Genomic DNA, 18,104 nt, shown 5'->3' with positions numbered 1-18,104 from the left:
CAATAATACAAGAGCCTCAGGTGTGCCTCAGGTGCTTTGTGACCAAAGTCATGGAATGGTTGCAGTGCCCCTTCAGGAAAACCTACAAATTGCGGGAAACAGCCACTGTTTGAGGATTCTCCAAGGTCAAAGGACTTCTAGAAAACAGCTGTTCACTCTAATGTCTACCCAGCTACAGTGACTGTAAATTCCTACACCAGAGGGGAGCATATCTTCTGGCTATAGACACCTCACAGTCTTGATGGGTGCTAAGCTGCCAGTCTCATTTTGTTGCTGCCTCCTTCTGGCCCCCTATGGATTTCATAGCCCAGAAAGGAGAAATTCCTGCTTCTTGTTGGTGCTTTGTTCTCTCTGAGCCCTGCCAGTTTGTTGCTCCAGTTTGTTACCTGTCTTCCCTGTTTGTCTTCAGCCTTGGGCACCACCTAGGTTCCTTGTCTCTTTAGTGTTGGTCTTTCTTTCCTGATCCAGGAGCTGGCCTTTTTCTAGCCCCCCACCCCAAAGCCCTTTTTTCACTTTGTGGTTTTGGTGTTTTTCCTTCTTCCTAGATCATTAACACCATCTCACTCTATAGTCCAGATAGCCCTAGAATTTATTATAAACCTCAGGCTGGCTTTAAACTTGTGGCAATCCCCCGTCCCAGCATTCTGAGTGCTGGGATTAAAGGTATTTAATCATTCCTCTATTAATGCAGATTCTCCAAGGACATTCCTGAAACTGGAGAGTTGGTGCTGAAGCCTTGATGGGTGCTAAGCTTCAGCATTTTCTCCTTGGTTCCGTTGCTATGGTGCTGTTTGGGCTAATGCTAAAATATAGTAAGAAGGAAAATACACTTTAGTGCATTGGTGAAAATAGTAAGACCTGTGGATGTCCCCAAAGGGCTTCAAGTATTTCCAGAAGTTGGAGAATATGCTTTGAAAACCTCTGCCTTCCTACTCCTCTGCCTCCTCCACTTTGGTCTTCAGTTCAGGTGTCCCCATCTGGGCTTTAGCATCCTTGATTTGGTTGTTGCACATACCCTAGTTTACTGTCTAAGATGGTCTGATACTGGTAGGAAGACCAGACAGTGGCCTTCAGCCTCCAGCCCTGGCTCAGAACCCAGTACGTAGTAAGCACCTGATGACTAGCTGTCTCTTGAGAGACTATCTGTTGAGAGAATAAACTGCATATGTTGGGGCCCATTGTTATGTCAGACACCCCTCTTTCCAAGATACTTCTAGCCTCGTGAAGAGGAGGAAGTATGCCTGCTAGGCAAGTGACATAAAGCTAAGAGCTGCATTGCGGTTGTAGGATGAATGAGGGTGAAACCCGGGCACAGTGAGGTCTGTGTGTCTATGAAAGGAGCAATGATCATGCCCTTGTCAAAACTTCCTGGACTACTTGGCCTGGTTCCTGACTGGTTTCCGATGGCACCTTTTGTTTTGCTTTTTTTTTTTCCCCATTTCTCCTTCAGGTCACAGTTACCTAGAGAGGCTCCTGAATGTTGAAGTGCCTCAGAAAGTTAGGTAAGTTCCATGCCAGGGCCTCCCACAAGGGTGGTCAGGGCACATCGTGGGGTGGGTGGAGGTGACCACCAGGTGGAAGTTTTTACTGAGGCTAAGTCTTCCCTCCTTATCCATGACACTACTAACAGCCCCATGTTCCCTTAGCCTGGTCCCTCTGTAACCAGGCAGCACACAATATGACTGTCAGGTCTCTAGGCAACATTCAATCAGTATCACTTGTCAGCTCTGACTCATGAGTTTCATGGCTGTACATGAGGTATAACAACCATTTAAAATGAGGTGTGGTGGAGTGGGGTAGTTGGGGCTCAGGGGTGCTTCCTGCCCTGGATTAGACCTAGATTACTTGGGGCCAGGACACTGGCTTCTCAGGAGTCGTGTTCTGCTATCCTGAGCTAACCCTTCCTTACTTTGGGGCAGAGAGGGTCAGTGCTTGGGATGAAGAAATGGGGTCTGGGCATACCTTTGGCTTACCTGGCCCTCGGGTGAGTAGTGAGCAGGCCTCAAAAGAGATGGGACTTTTCTGGGCCCCATAGATTGAGACAGACCTGGGTAAAGTATTTCTATGCTCTGCATCACTAGAACAATGCCGAAGATATTCAGCCTGCAAAGGAAAATGGTTCAGTTAGCTCACAGTTGTAGAGTCTTCCATCCATGACCAGTCAGCCCTGCTGCTTTGGAGAGTAGAGGAGTGTGGTAGAGCAAGGCTGTTCATCTTATGGCTGGGACTTGCAAGGAGAAAGGGAGGAAAGGATCCCTAATAAGCTGAAACCCTCCAGCTAGGTCCCACCTGTCAAAGTGTCCACTGTATCCTAGTAGCTCTGTACTGGGACCAAAGCCTTTAGTACACAGGTCTTTGGGGGACAGTGAAGATCCAAACCATAGCAAGTTCCCATCCCAAATGAGATCTCTGATAGGTTGATATCAAACAAGATTCAGAAACTGACATCACTCTCTATTCAGCAAGCTACTGAGGATGGCTGCTGTCTTCCTATCTCGCCTAGACTGTTGCTTTGTGGTCCAGGGCTGGTCATCTAATATTGGTCCTAACTTGAGGAATTAGAAAAGGCTTGGATGTAGAGTTCTCACAGTGCTCTGCTTTGCTTTCAGCCTGGAGCAGGAGTCCACCAAGGAGGCTGAGTCTGAGGAGGCAGCTCCTCCTGAGGAGGAGCCAGAGGTAAGGCTACAAGCCAGAGACGGGTAGGACTTGAGCCCTCCAGGTCTGAATCTATGTGCCACAGCTATCCTGAGCCTCAGGATCCACGTGGGCTTCTTCAAGACTTGGTTCTTCCTGTAGGTCTCCAAAAACAGTGACTATACCTCGAAACTTGTGACCACTGACCAGGCAACAGACATTGAAGAGCAGCAAGGTGAGTTGGCCTGGCCCTGTCTCTTAGGGTACAGAGCCCCATTTTCTGATCTGATAGGCCAAAGATAAATTAAACCTGAAGAGGCCATAATCTTATGGCTGGAGCTGCTGCTGGGTCTCACATGAGTATTAGCTGGGTGGTTAGGAAGCAGAGAGAAGTGCCTGTATAAGGTGAAGGAGCCACATCCAGGTCATGAGACCCACTCCAGGGGATTCCTGAAGAACTGCAGACTGGGTCTGAATGCTTACCTGGCATTCAGGTTTCTAACTTTTCTAGTACAAAAAGGGTAGAGTTACTTGTGGGCTTTGGGAGTTGGTCAGGAGCCCTGCCTGGCTTCCCAGGCTACTGGTAGTTTCTTGGAGTCTGGCTCCTGTTTCTCTGTGGAGGGTGGTTTCCCTGGTGTGAAGAAATGGCAGCGGTAAGGTTTTGAGCAAAGCATCCTCTTTGTGAACGGGTCAAGGATAGTTGTGCCAGCTTGAAAGCTCCCAGGACTGCTGCAAAGATGCTTTGGAGTAAAGGGTCTTCCTTTTGGTGTGAAATAGAATATACTGTGCCCTGTATGATACCTCCATGAAAGGATCCTTCCTCCTCCTGTCATGATGGTACCAACTTAAGGCAGGAGAGATGTGTTTATCATAAGGCTTCTGCACATAGTTTTTTTGTGGTAGAGGGAGTGGCATGTAGATTGAGGCTTCGGTGGTACTGTCCTGCCATTTGTGTCACAGTTGCCAAGTATTAGGGCTGGAGGACCTGACTTGAGAGCCAGTATTCTGGGCTCAAGGCTAGTTACTGCTAAGATTAGTGTTTCTGCCATTGCCCCCCTGAGGTTGCCAGGAGGGGGCCTTGCTCCCTCTGTAACTGTTGGTGCTGAATCCCTTCCCTAAAATTGGCATGAATACTCCACTGGCATCTATACAACCTCACTGAAATCGCTCTCTCCACAGAAGCCAAGCTTGAACAAACAGATGGACACAGAGAACCACCTCCGAGTGCCAGGTTTGCATCTGGGAAGGGGTATGCTGGCAGCTCTGGTCTGAGGCTTCCAGAAGGCCTTGAACCAAGCTGGGGTTCTTGTGTAGGAGGGTCGGTATGTTGCCAGGCATTCTACTTCTTGTCTGGTATCATAACTCAGTTCTCTGACTAAACAGAGGAGGAAGCTTGATGCTGTAGATGCTGGCTTAGGAATGGGTGATTGTGTCCTTCTGCGTGCTTCTGGCACTGTGACCTTTGACTGGCCACCTATATTTTTCTGAGCGGACAGCAAAGGGCCAGTCTTCAGTCTCTTCCAGTCCAGAGTTCTGTGGTTTGAGCCCAGATTTGTTTGTAAAGGATGATCTATATGAAATGCAGCAGGGCCGTGAGGTGGGTTCTCAGGTCTTCTTTATGATGTGTCCTGTCTGTGGCAGGAGGAAACGCAGCTATAAGCAGGCAATGAGTGAACCAGACGAGGAGCATCTGGAGGATGAGGAGCTGCAACCCCCGCAGAACAAAACCCCTTCCCCACCCTGTCCAGCCAACAAAGTAAGCAGGTTCTTGCCCTTATTTGGTGTCTGCCCTGCCTGCTCTGTGCTCACTCTGGCTCTGGTCTGCAGGTGGTACGGCCACTCCGGACCTTCTTGCACACAGTGCAGAAGAACCAGATGCTCATGACCCCTACTTTAGCTTCCCGCAGCAGTGTCATGAAGTCCTTCATTAAACGCAACACTCCCCTCCGCGTGGACCCTAAGGTAAGGGAGCCCATCCCTTGGCTGTGCTTTGCTGGACCTAGGGCAGTGTGGTTGAAGGCTCTCTTAGTTTGCTGGAGGTAGTGTGTGGGCCTGGTCATATGGAGACCTGACACTGATTACAGGGCAGTTAAGGCCTCTGTGGCCAGGGGTTGCCTCAATACTATGGTGCTGTTTGGGCCTTATGGACCCTGGACTGTAACTCAGAGGCTCAACCACTTGGTGAACCCTAAGCCGGAAAGTGGGAGGATTGGCTTAGCAGACCTAATGCTGGCCATCATGTCCACAAACCAGTGGTGGGAGTGACTTGGAGGAACAGGTGAAGACACCTTGATTGTTGGGAGGGAGAGCTGGGTGGGATAAGGTAGCAGAGTGTTGTGAAGGGCCCTGAGTAGACCCACTGCCACAGATAGGTGCGTGGCCTGCCCTGTAGGACATCCCTTGGCATTAACTCTTGGTGTTTTCTGTTTCCTCTCCACAGTGCAGCTTTGTTGTAAGTAAAGTGTTTTCCTTCCCCTTAACAGAGCTACACCTAGTTCTTAACTATGTCCATGTCACTGTGTAGCTGACAGTCCCCATGGAAGCGCTAACATGGCAAGTGGGAGTGTTAGGAAGACAGATGTGCATGTGAGGGCACTGGAGTCACCAGTGGGATTCAACTGTTCTGGGACTCTGTGTCTTCCCACTGTAGAGATTTCCCTCAGCCCTTACCCTGCTACAGGGAGAACAAGGGTGGGGTGTGACCTACAGTGTTTCTCCAGGCCACAGCTAAAAGTGCTTCTCACAGCCATCTTCTTCCTCATCCCCAGCACTGGGGCCTGAGGATCGGAAAAAAGAACAGACATGTCTCTGGTTCACAGAGCCACTGAGATTTATTGGTCATAGACCTGAGCAGTAGCCCTGATGGGCTATGTGATAGAGTAAAATTGGTAGCTATAAACTGAGACTGGGTTCAGCTATGCAGGTTACAGTGTAGCTGTTGTCAGTGGTACCTGGAAACATGACCAAAGAAGCTGTTCTTTTTCTAGACACCTCAGCTGGGCCAAGCTGGGCTTGGTCACTTGCTGTGAACAAGAGCTTTAGGGGCAGCCCACAGTCCTGTTCCCTGTGTCTGATGGTTGCTGTCTAGACCAGTATTGTAAGAGAGAGAGCCTGCTTTTGGTTCCAGCCACCTGGCTTGCTTGCCCCCGAAATAATCACATAGAAACTGTATTAATTAAAACACTGCTTGGCCATTAGCTTTAGCCTCTTATTGGCTAACTCTCACATCTTGATTTAACCCATTTTTAATAATCTGTATATCACCATGATGTCATGGCTTACCAGGAAAGATTCAGCTTGTCTGCTCTATGGCGGTTCTCTGACTCTGCTTTCTTCCTCCCAGCATTCAGTTCTGCCTACTCTGTCTACCTAAGTTCTGCCCTATCAAAAGGCCAAGGTAGTTTCTTTATTTAACCAATAAAAGCAACACATAAACAGAAGGACCTCCTACACCAGACCAATTATTTCTTAGCTTCTGTTTAAAGAATTGAAGATGCACACACATACAGATAATGTGGGTTTTTTAAAAAATTATTTTATTTGTGTGTGTGTGTATATACACATGTATGTGTATACATGCAAGCACACGCTATGGGACATGTTTGGAAGGAGGTTAGAGGAAGTCAGAGGATAGTGTTTTTTGAGTCTGTTATCTTTTTGTCAGGTGGAGTTCTGGGGTCAAAGTAAGATTGTCAGTCTTGGTGGCAGGTGCTTCTGCCCTTCTCAGAGGTCCAGTATTTAAAAGTGAAAGTACAGGGTAGATACACTACAAGGGAAGAACAGGCCGAATGGGTCCAGGAGAAAGGGGAGCTGGTTGCTAGGAGTAGGGTGTAGATGGTTTTCTGCTCTAGTAAACTTTTGATTAACAGATGGAAACTGATCTATGCAGGTGTGGGTTGTACAGCTCTTAATTTTAATAATATGTAAGCCCAGTAATACATAGGTATGTGGTGTTAATAAGGTTTTTTTGCCCTCCTAAAAATTCATGCTGAGGACACAGGCTGCTTTATTATGTGTGCAATCTAAAACTGGTTTGGCTCACTTCCTTCTAGTTCTCCGATGGATTCTAGAGTGCATTTGACCACAAACTGCAAACGGAATTGCTAGGGAGGAGAAGAGTGGTTTCCATTTTTCTTCCTGAGTCTGGGTAGTTGGAGAACCGGGGCCTGCTAACAGTCACCCATTTCTTCCTTGTGATTCCCCAAAGATCAGTGCTTTTCAGGCTCTTCTATACCCAGCTTGGTTTCTGTAGCTCCTAGTGTTCCTCTTTCTTTCCATTTCTCTCTTAAATATTTTTTGTTTAAATAAAAAAAAGTCACAGTATGGAATTTGGAGGAAGGTATGTTTCTGTGAATTTTAATGTGGTTTGTAATGTGGGATATAGATCATGTCTGTTACCCACAGAAAGTTTTAACCTCTCCTTCACACCCACACCCCCCTCGTCCTCTAATCTCAGCAGCCACACTCTTGTTCTTTGTCACTAGGAATATTTTTGGACGATGTCATGTGATTTGTGTTGAGTCATATGCTACCACCCTTGCTGGTTAGACACTGTTCTTCCAGATAAGGTTGTGAACCTATCTAAATTGTTGCATTTGAAATAAATTTTTTGTAAACACCACATATTTGGCTTTTTTTTTTTTTTAAATTAGGCAGTGTCTTTTCTTACACACACGCACAGTTTTACATGTGTGGGTATTTTATATGCATGGATGTCTGTGCACCAATCACCACTTGCATGCTTTATACCCAGGAAGGCCAGAAAGAGCATCAGGTTCTCTGGAACTAGAGTTAGAGATGCTTGTGAGCCACCTTGTGGGTGCTGGAAAGTACTAGTCTGCTCCTTGGTCAGGGAGTTTGGAGCCCCTCCCCACCGTTGCTGTTGCATATGGCTATGACTTCCTGAATGTGCCTGGCAGGTGACAACCAGCATTGATCTCTTCAGCTAGCTAGCTCTTAATGTTGCTTTAAAAATTATTAACACAGGCATATCACACGAAGTCTGGAAACTAAAAAGACATAGCACCCTTGATCTAGCTCACTAGAAGGCACTGTGTTTTTGAAGAGTGGTGCATGTGTGCACCTAGCATGCATTGGAAGTCACAGTGCTGATAAGTAACTCTTCTTCATCCTGCCCTCCCACATGGAACATCTGCAGACACTTTGTGAGTTCCCTTCCTTTGCATTCTTAGTCTTTAGTCTTTTTTTTTTTAAAGCTGTTTATATAATTCTAATCAACACACATCTAATTTGGGGCTGCTTTTTGTGTTGCTTACAAGTTGGATTTTTGAGAGGCATTCAAGTCCACCTGAAAAGAGAAACTGAATGTCTGTGCTTGCCTAGGGTGGGCGCAGGGTACACTGGGGCATCACTTCCCGAGAAGTATCTGCTGCTGTGTGTGACTGAGAACTGATGCACGCTGCCAGACAACCTTTAGGGTTGGTGGGTATCCTCATTCACGTCCCAGTACCCGCCCTGCCCTCTCAGGAGAAGGAGCGCCAGCGTCTGGAGAGCCTGCGGCGGAAGGAGGAGGCTGAGCAGCTCCGCAGACAGAAGGTGGAGGAGGAAAAGCGACGGCGACTGGAGGAGCTGAAGCTGTAAGTGTCCCCACTTCCAGCCCAGCTTGCCCCAGCCTAGGCAAGCTCTCCTTAACTGTGCTGTGCCCACAGGAAGCGTGAAGAGCGCCTCCGCAAGGTGCTGCAGGCCCGTGAGCGGGTGGAGCAGATGAAGGAGGAAAAGAAGAAGCAGATTGAACAGAAGTTTGCTCAGATTGATGAGAAGACAGAGAGGGTGAGTCTGGGCTGATGGGCAGGTGGGTGATGCCTGCTGGGGCCCAAGCACTGAAGGATGGGACTAGACTCCTCCCCAAGTCATCCACTGGGTGACCTGTGTACCCCTGCTTTCTGTCACATGGGCTCTGGAGTCTCTGAGGCAAGTTAAATGCTGGAAGTCTGACCTAAGTTTTCCAGCATCTCTTTGTGAGTGGGCAGTCTTGGGCAGGTATGACTTCTTGTGCCTTTTCCCTGGGCTTGAGCAGCAAGCAGGATTTGTAGTAGAACTGGGGTGCTTATCACAGAGCCCCGAGTCCCACTCTGTATTCTGAGTGAGGGGCTGCTCCAGAGAGCAATGTGAGTGGATTCTGCAGGCTAAGGAGGAGCGGTTGGCAGAGAAGGCCAAGAAGAAGGCAGCTGCCAAGAAGATGGAGGAAGTAGAGGCACGCCGGAAGCAGGAGGAGGAGGCACGCAGGCTCAGGTGGCTCCAACAGGTGCGATTACAGGTGGGGCCAGGGAAGACAGATTCTGATGCTGACATGCCATGAACACTGACTGGATATACCCATCCTGTAGAGTAGATCATGCTGGACTACCTGCTGACTTGAGGACTGGGTGGTGGTGACTTTTTCTAGACACTTTTTCTCGACACCAAAGTTTGGGGATTAAATACATGCATCTGATATCAGGCCTCACCTCACAATTGCTATTTCTTAGCAGGTTACTCAAGTAGCAGCAATCTTGCTGATATGGTTGTAGTTGAGAGGAAACTTCACTAATGTATATGAAGTACTACATGCCTGGAATATGCTGAATGTCCTGCAAGCGGTGGCATTTACCCTCTATCCTTGGGCCTTAGCCTTGGAAGAGTAGGGTCTGGCTCTTCCTGGGAACTGGCAGTCTTACTACTTTAGGGAACAAATGTCCATCATTGGGAAGTTCTAGTTCTAATCTGTATGGTTTATTTATGCTGTGATAGACACTTCTTAAGTGAGGGGCAGGTGTTGTGCTTTTCCTGTTTTACAGATGGGAAACTGACTGTGGGGTCCCAGGCTCCACTCGTGCTTGTTAGTTGTGCTGCAGCAGCTGCCAGATGCCTTTCAGTCTGGCCATGACTTCAAAAGTTCATTTGTCAAGGAGTCTGGTGACTCAGTCCTAGCTGCTGTCATGGTAGTGGCTAGTGCCTTAGGAGCCCTGGCTGTGGGCCCAAGCCTGGTTTGAGTGTCCTGCACTTCAATGCATTGCCAACTCAGGAGGAAGAGGAGCGGCGGCATCAAGAGATGCTACAGCGGAAGAGGGAAGAGGAGCAGGAGCAGCGCAAGGCAGCTGAAGCCAGGCGGCTGGCGGAGCAGCGTGAGCAGGAGCGGCAGCTGGCGGAGCAAGAGCGGCGGAGGGAGCAGGAACGCAAGAGGGAGCAGGAGTGTCTTCAGGCCAAGAGGTGAGGCCGCCCACTGGCCATTTACTACCATCCCATGTGAGGGGTGAGAGGCAGCAGGGCCATGGCTTCTTGGCGGTTCTCATCTTCTCTTGAAGGTTGGCAGGCTTGCCCCTGGCTTCAAAACCAAATGCCTATAGCTGGTGGACCACCAAATAGGGTGTATGCCAGCTGTGGACGATTCAAGGGGCAACAGCTAGGGGTCACACCTTCTTTTATTCTGCTCCCACCAAATGTGCTAACTCCTTTGGTGTCTTTCTCAGTAGATACAGTAGGGTGGAAGACTCTCAGGACAGACTAGTGCTTCTCTCTAGAGCTGCCACAGGCATCATAGGCAGGAGGGAAGTTTGTAGTGAAGTACAGGACATGGAGCATCTTCAGCTCTGGCCCCTGTGCTTCCCTGTGGTGGTGGTAACCCAGTCAGGTGTTCTCCTCCTTGGCATTTATTATGATTGTGTCCACGTGTGTGTAGATCCACAGGCTAAGCAACTGTTTCCTCTCCTCCTCAACTCCTGAGACGCTGTCTTTGTGGTGGGTATAGGCTTTATGAAGAAGTGAGAACCTCAGCTGGAGGGCTGGAAGCTCATGGCAGTATAAGGGACATATAGATGACACAAAAGCATCCCTGCTCAGAGATAAGGGGCTGGAATGGAATGGTTGGTGAGGGCCCTATTAGGTTTGAGGGGTGACGGGGTGTTGTGGTTGGTATCTCTGAGCTGCATGCTCTGCAGGTTTTCTTATTTAATCCTTACATGAAGCTTTTACGGCATAGAAACTACCAGCTTTATGGAGGAAACTGGTTTGAGAGGGAGGCTCAATGACTTGTTTGAGGTCAACTCGTGAGTGTGGAGGTGACACCAACCCCTCCCTGCTGTGGGTGGAGCCGAGTGCTCTGTTGTCCCATGTGGTTGTTGTGACAAGTCTGGAGGAAGGGTGTCACTATTGGTTAAAAGGAAGGGTCAGGCTCAGGGTCTGCACCTGCCTGCAAGAGTGGGGCTGCATGTTTTAGACTCAAGTCAGGCTCAGAATCCTGCCTTTAGAGAGAGAGTCTAGCTGCTGGCTCTAAGCTGGTGTCCATTTCTAGTGTTCCCTTCTCTAAAGGCATGGCCATCAAGCCTAGCTTCCGGAACAGGGCTGGGGTCCCATGACTGCCCTGACAGATTCTTGGTGGTTTTCAGGGAGATGCAGGAGAGAGAGAAAGCCCTGCGGCTACAGAAGGAACGACTTCAGAGGGAACTGGAGGAGAAGAAGAAGAAGGTAGGGTGCTGGAGTGTGGGGCTCCCTGTGGGTGAGAGAATTGGGAAGCCTACGCTAGACTCTTCAGGCAGACTTGGCAGGCCTGCCTTGTCACATGGGGTGACAGTGTGGCAAGAGGAGAGGGGAGTCACACGCACCTTGTTGTTGGCTGGGTCCCAGGAAGAACAGCAGCGCCTGGCTGAGCAACGACTGAAGGAAGAGCAGGCAAAGAAAGCCAAGGAGGCGGCAGCCAGCAAGGCCCTGAACGTGACTGTGGATGTGCAGGTGAGGCCTGTGCCTGCACTGGGAGGTGCTCTACCCCATTCTCCGTTTGCTTATGAGCTCAGGCTGTGTTAGCGCCTGAAGAAAGGACAAGTCACTTACTAGTCTTTTTTTTTTTTTCTCTCCTTTTTTTTTTTTTTTGGTGGCAGGGTCTGTCTCTGTAACCCAGACTGGCCTTAAGTTTTTTTTTTTTTTTTTTTTTTTTTTTTTTNTTTTTTTTTTTTTTTTTTTTTTTTTTTTTTGTTATTTTGTTTTTTGAGGCAGGGTTTCTCTGTAGCTTTGGGGCCTTTCCTGGAACTCCTCTGTAGACCAAGCTGGCCTCGAACTCACAGAGATCTGCCTGACTCTGCCTTCTGACTGCTAGGATTAAAAGTGTGAGCCACCACCACCTGGCCTGGCCTCAAATTTGTAATCCTTTCACAGATGTTAATCTCTAACCTCTCAGTTCCAGGTATTACAGGCATGTCGGCCTATACCTTACTTCTGTTTCTGCTGTTTTTCATAATGCATAGGTTTTTGATATTATAAAACTAGAATTTTTGGTTTTTCGAGGCAGGGTTTCTCTGCGTAGATTTGGTGCCTGTCCTGGAACCTGCTCTTATAGACCAGTCTGGCCTTGAACTCACTGGGATTAAAGGCGTGTGCTACCACTGCCGGCTAGACTGTTATTTTAAAAACAACAACAACAACAAGGCCTTGCTTGAGACAGAGCCTTGCTATGTATGTAGCTCTGAGATCTGCTGTCTCTGTCTTCCAAGTGCACTATCATACCTACCCTAGACATCTGTCTTACATATAAATTTCTTTCTTTTGATGGCTATGTCCCAGTTAATCATACTGGGATTTGACAAGCTCCTGTTGATGAATGAGTATTTAAATTGTTTAGAAAATAGATTATCACTGCCACAAAGTCAAGATGTAGAATTTAGTTAAAGGAATGGAGGGCAAGCTGAAGTCATGGTGTGTCTTGTATCTCTGAGCGGGCAGGCAAGTGAAGAAAATTGGGCATGGTGCAAAGTGATGTGTGTTGCTTGGCTTGTTCAAATGATGATGTTGAGAAGTAGGTGGAGATGACTAGTGTCCTCATCCTCCGGGAATGCAGCAGAGGGGAGTAATGGCCATGCTGATTTTTTTTTCCTCCAGTCTCCTGTTTGTACCTCATATCAAATGACTCCACAGGGACCCAAATCCCACCCCAAGATCAGCACAGATAACTATGGAATGGACCTAAATAGTGATGACTCCACGGATGATGAGGCTCATCCCCGGAAGCCCATCCCTTCCTGGGCCAAAGGTGAGCAGATCTCTCAGCTCCTGAAGAGGCTTGGGCCGCCTTCCTGTCTTTGTGGCGTGTGGAAGTGGTGGCTTAGCTGCTAGTGGCTTCTGGCATTGACCTGAGAGGCTTGTGTTGGGCTTTGAGCATGCACCTAGGAGTAGGAGGAATACTCTGACTGAAGGCTCATCTGAGGATATAGGATGAAGGAGTTGAGTTCTTTACTCTTTCTTGATGATTATAGCTATGTGACGTAGACTTGAGTCCCCTTGTCAGAGTCTGGCCCAGCAGGGCTTTTGAGGCTTGGACCCCAGTAAGCACCCATGGGTGAGCATAGTACTGAGGGTGTAGCAGGGTTTGGTTGGAATGCTAAGACTAAGAAATGGTCACGAGAAGGGGTATGTACTAGAGCAGGATTTCTCCTGAGTCTCAAGGTCTTAGATTTATATAGGGGTGTGATACTGTCTCTGGCCTGGATGTGAGACCCTGCTAGGGTGCTTTTAGGACTGGTGAACTGGAGGTTAGCACAGGGTACTGACCTCAGAATAAGGGTCCTCAAATCCCACAGTGGGTCAGCACTTTTATTACTTTCATTACTCTGACCTTGTTTGAACTCCATAGTCACTAGAATCTTACTTTTCCAAGCCATTCAAGCAGGGGCCAGTAAGACCAAAAGTTGCCTGATTGTAGTTGTTTTTGGATTACTTAGGTTCTGTATCAGTGAAGAGGGCATAGTATTAAGACCCAACTGAGATGATTATTGAGGGTGAAATAATGCAGGAATGGGACCTGGTGTGGAGCAAGCCCTGAGTGAGTTCCCTCATCATCCTCAAGGGTCCTCCTCAGCCTGGTTGGCAGGGCTGTGACTCCTGCAGCTCTGCTGCTTCAGCCTGTGTTCTTCCTTAGGGTCTGTGAGGTTGGTGAGAGTAGCCAGGCAAGAAGACTTCATATCTGGAGACAGGCTTGTCTTCCCACTTAGCTCTGCCATTCTTCTGCCATGTGCCTTGGGCAAGTCTCCACCTACAAAATGGGGAGAATAAACTATTGCCCAAGCCTACTCCCAGTGTGCTTTGTTTGGAGATAAGAGCATAACTGGTGTTGGAAGGGGATGGGTAGGAGGAGGTCTCCAGAGGAGCAGGTAGAGTAGGGTCAGAGCATGCTGGTATGGACAGGGTGGCTGGACTCTGTAGGTAGGTGCAGGGATCAGGGACGCTCCCAGGGAACATCAGGCAGTGATCCAGGCCTCTGGTTTCCTCAGGCACCCAGCTCAGCCAGGCCATCATCCACCAGTACTACCATCCCCCGAACCTTCCAGAGCTCTTCGGAATCATTCTCCCACTGGACTTGGAGGACATCTTTAAGAAGAGCAAACCCCGCTACCACAAGCGCACTAGCTCTGCTGCTTGGAACTCGCCACCCCTGAAAGCCACCAGGGTCGCAAGCAGCCTGGCCTATAGCCTGAAGAAGCCATGAGGCAAATCCTCAGCCCTCCTGGCAGTACTGGGCCTAAGCATGTCTGTCTGTCTGTCTGTTTCTGTGTTGGGATGGTGCTCTTCTGTCTGTTCATGCCATCGCTCCTCTGCTTGTCAGGTGTTCCCAACCCTGTGGAGAATGGGCTTGACGGGTGAGTGGGGAAGAACCAGATTCAGCACTGATTGGTCTGTAGGCAGTACTCTGTAAATAGATTGTTAAAATTCAGTTGACGTAGTTTTTAGTGTTTGTGAGGTAATTTAATAAAGTATACACCTTGAAGCTGCTGTGGCTATTGTGAAGATGACTAGGGGCTTCAGTGGGGTGTTAGTCTGCAGCAGTAATTCTTGGGCCTTCATCTGCAGTGCCTCAAGGTCACTGATGCCAGACAACCCCTGGGAAGCATGTCAGCATGTTGTCATAGGGCAGTTGAGCATGCTTCCCGTTTGTAAATGGAGCCTATTCCCTGAGAAAGCCCTGGCCTGTGACACAGCTTCTCTTATTTAGTCTTATGCTCTCAGCCTGACCACTCCTCTGGCTCTGCCAAGCTTGCAACATGGGGAGTGGAAGGACTTGAGAAAGTCCACTGGGATTTGATCAGGGAAGGACTGCCCTTCAAGATGACCCTAGGACCTGTGCTTACAAGCAGGGGCAGATTTCACCACAAAACCATCAGCCACTAAGTAAGTGCTTAGCTGAGTGCAGGTGGCCCTAGTCTTGATAGCTCCTAACTTATCAGTTTCCCTAGAACTGGGGTCAGCCACGTGGAGCAGGCAGACAGACCAAATCAACCCACAGTTGCCTTGAACATGCCTGTAGGAAGGCCCATGTGTTTTCCCATTACCTCCAGCTGCTCCACGCTAAGGGCAGTTAAATTATGCGGTCTGAGATGCTGACAAGCTTGTAGAAAACTGTTCAGAAGACCTTTGCCAATTGCTTTAGGTGAAAATAAAGACTAAATACAAAGGCAGTAGTGCTTTATACAGTGGGAAACAGTGAACACAGTAGTCCTGGTCTAGAAGATCTTCCCCTGCAGAGTTCATTTACGGTTTGTTCATTAAAAGTATGGTGCACACAGTACAGTTTATTCTGCGGATTCACACTGGTAACAGCTGAGTAAACTGCAGGACGGGTCTCTAAACCACAAGGTCAAATTCACTTGTCAGCACATTTATTCAGCACTTAGGAAATCAACAGGAAGACAATTACGCCGAATGTTTGCCAGCATTGGTCTTGTCTGTATTTCTTTAGCCACCCTAACGACTATATGGAGATATTTCACCGTGGTTTTAATTTGCTGGCTGATGGTGAATATCATTTCAGATTCTTATTTACCACCTGGATATCTTTTATTGGCAACAAGTCTGTTCAAGTCCTTTGTTCATTTTGTGTTGGTGCCCAGTGTTAGCCTGGACCCTCAATTATTTCTTTCGACCAGACCCCAACATAAACTATCTCTCTGGACTGGTGTGGAGGTGCGGAAATAAAGATACAACTTACATGGTTTTATCAGGAGGGAGGTTTTTGGTTGTCCCTTATGAAGTCCTGAGTTTACATGCTGAAGAATTTTTCTCGTTTATTCTCCAAGCAGCTTTTATACCAAAACATAAACTTGAGTGGGAAATACACCAGCATTCTGTCTCCTAGGTAACCAGGTGAATGGCTTTTTGTCACGTCCACATTTGCCTATTTGCTCTGTATGCTAGCTATCACGTAGGCTTAAATCAACATTTCTATCAGGCATCCTCCAAATTACAAAAAAGGAGCAACAACATCCTAACGTTTTGTTAGGTTGCCATGGCCTGTCTGCAGGGCTACCTGACCATCCTCAGGTGGGGCCTATGGCTTCAGAGCCTGGCTGCCATACCATATAGAAATATGGGCCTACAGGGGCTGGAGAGATGGCTCAGTGGTTAAGAGCATTGCATGCTCTTCCAAAAAGGTCCTGAGTTCAATTCCCGGCAACCATATGGTGGCTCACAACCATCTGTAATGAGGTCTGGTGCCCTCTTCTGGCCTGCAGACATATACACAGACAGAATATTGTATAAATAAATAAATATTATATATATAAAAAAAAGAAATATGGGCCTACAGTTTTGAAGTAGGAATTTTTACTGTGGAGTTTACGATACTTACATTGTAGGATTGCAGTCTTTGTCGATATGTTTTGTGCTGTTTCAACTGCAGCCCGCCTTTCACAGAGCATCGTTTCTAATCTGGGGACTATGGGTTGTGCCTTTTTTAAGTCATGTCTAAGAAATTGAAAGATTTCCTTCTGTGTTTCCTAAAATATTTCATGGTTGACAGTGCATAAGGATTTACAATCATCTCCAGTTAACTTGTTAAACTATGGGTGTCTGCCTTTGTATTTGAGCACATGCTGTTGGATAAATTGTAGCACCATTCACTGAAGAGACTCATTTTCCACTGCATTTCTCTGCATCTTTATCGGGGGAGCACAGTGCCATGGGCCCGTGTGCAGACTCTGCTCAGGCTCCCCGAGGACCAGAACTTGTAGTATGTCTTAATCTAGTGCTTTAAGTCTTCCAGCTTTGCATTTCCTTTTCTGAATTAATTTTGACTTTTATTTTACGTTTTCCTGTAAACTTTAGAATCAGCCTATATGTATAAAACTTCTCAGTTTTGACTAGGATCTCATTGAATATATAGGCAATTGGAGGGGAGCTTGGCACGCTCACGATATTTGTTTTCTGTGAACAGCTTATCTTTACACCCTTGGTTTCTTTCATCAGCGTTTTGTGGTCTCAGCATATACATCCTGTACATTTTCTGTTAAATATTTATTTTTGTGGAGTTACTGTAAATGTTACTGCTTTTCTGATTTTGGTTTATACTTGTTCATTGTTGGTATATAGAAATACAACTGCCTTTTGCGTGTTTGTCTTGTTTTTGTGATATAACTACAGCAATACTTAGGGAAATTAATGGCACTATTTCTTCATGTTAGGGGTGAAGAAAGATCTACACGGCCTCAATTGCCACTTTAAGAAATTAGAAAAGGGGCTGGAAAGTTCACTTAGTGGTCAAGAGTGCTGACTATCCAGAGGTCCTGGGTTTGATTCCTAGCACCTACATGGTGGCTTATAACCTTAATTGCAGTTCCAGGGATTAGATTCCCTCTTCTGGTCTCCATGGGCACTGTACCCAGTGTGCTCAGCACAGATATACATGCAGGCAGAACACCCATACACATAAAATAAATAAAAGCAGCTAGACAAAGATGCATTAAAAGTGACAGCGCAGGTAGAGCAGAAATCAGTGATAGTAGAAAGAAAAAATTAAAGCAAAAGCTTGTGATTTTTGAGAGGTTTAAGGAAATCTGTAAGCCTCTATGGAGACTCTGAAGGCAAAGGCACAGGTTCCCTTCTTAGAAAGATGGCATCAGGACACTTTTAATAGGATTAAAGCGATCATAAACACCAGGTGTGTGCCAGTCGTCCCAGCACTCAGGAGGCTGAGGCAGAAGGGGCTTCAGACTGAAGCCTGGGCTACATGGTGAGATTTTTGTCTCCAAATAAAATAACACCAAAAGCAGAGCAAAGAGACTGTCTGGACAACTTATAGAATCAGTTGAGTAAATGACAAATTTCTTGGGCATACAGATTGTCTCCGTTCACTTAACAAATCGAACACCTAAGTAACCCATGAAAGAAACTGACTTTGTAGCTAATCTTTCACAAGGAGAACAAAGTGTGGGTAACCTGAGTGGCATTACATATTTTTCTAGAAAAATGAAGCTATAGCCCTACTGCCTTGCATCTATGAGGGCAGCAATATGCTAATTCCAAGAAAAAGGAAAGTTGCATTGACTCCCAGTGAACACAAGTGTCTTGTTTGTTCCCCTTGTGGAGATGGGGGTGGGCACAATAGCATTTTCTTTTTTCTTTTTTTTTTTTTGAGACAGGGTTTCTCTGTGGTTTTGGAGCCTGTCCTGGAACTAGCTCTTGTAGACCAGGCTGGTCTTGAACTCACAGAGATC

At 47.3% G+C, this 18,104-nt stretch overlaps 1 protein-coding gene across 1 annotated transcript in view; it reads left to right on the top strand.

Moving 5' to 3' along the window:
* The window catches only part of Incenp (inner centromere protein), a 29,346-nt gene extending 12,346 nt beyond the window's left edge, over window positions 1-17,000 (top strand). The window contains exons 5-18 of the mRNA XM_050137531.1: window positions 1,451-1,502; window positions 2,610-2,676; window positions 2,797-2,869; window positions 3,814-3,865; window positions 4,276-4,390; window positions 4,462-4,596; window positions 8,122-8,231; window positions 8,304-8,424; window positions 8,780-8,899; window positions 9,659-9,843; window positions 11,019-11,097; window positions 11,257-11,361; window positions 12,502-12,652; window positions 13,890-17,000. Coding sequence (XP_049993488.1) covers window positions 1,451-1,502; window positions 2,610-2,676; window positions 2,797-2,869; window positions 3,814-3,865; window positions 4,276-4,390; window positions 4,462-4,596; window positions 8,122-8,231; window positions 8,304-8,424; window positions 8,780-8,899; window positions 9,659-9,843; window positions 11,019-11,097; window positions 11,257-11,361; window positions 12,502-12,652; window positions 13,890-14,104 — 1,580 coding nt within the window. The 3' untranslated portion in view covers window positions 14,105-17,000. The remainder of the gene's footprint in view (window positions 1-1,450; window positions 1,503-2,609; window positions 2,677-2,796; window positions 2,870-3,813; window positions 3,866-4,275; window positions 4,391-4,461; window positions 4,597-8,121; window positions 8,232-8,303; window positions 8,425-8,779; window positions 8,900-9,658; window positions 9,844-11,018; window positions 11,098-11,256; window positions 11,362-12,501; window positions 12,653-13,889) is intronic.
* The last annotated feature ends 1,104 nt before the right edge of the window (window positions 17,001-18,104 follow it).

The sequence above is a fragment of the Alexandromys fortis genome, unplaced genomic scaffold, assembly GCF_014885135.2.
Source record: "Alexandromys fortis isolate MF-2015 unplaced genomic scaffold, M_Fortis_MF-2015_v1.1 scaffold_3, whole genome shotgun sequence".
NCBI classification, from domain to species: Eukaryota; Metazoa; Chordata; class Mammalia; order Rodentia; family Cricetidae; genus Alexandromys; species Alexandromys fortis.
The sequence above is the reverse complement of the archived record's forward strand: the minus strand, read 5'-3'. Positions and strand labels throughout refer to the sequence as shown.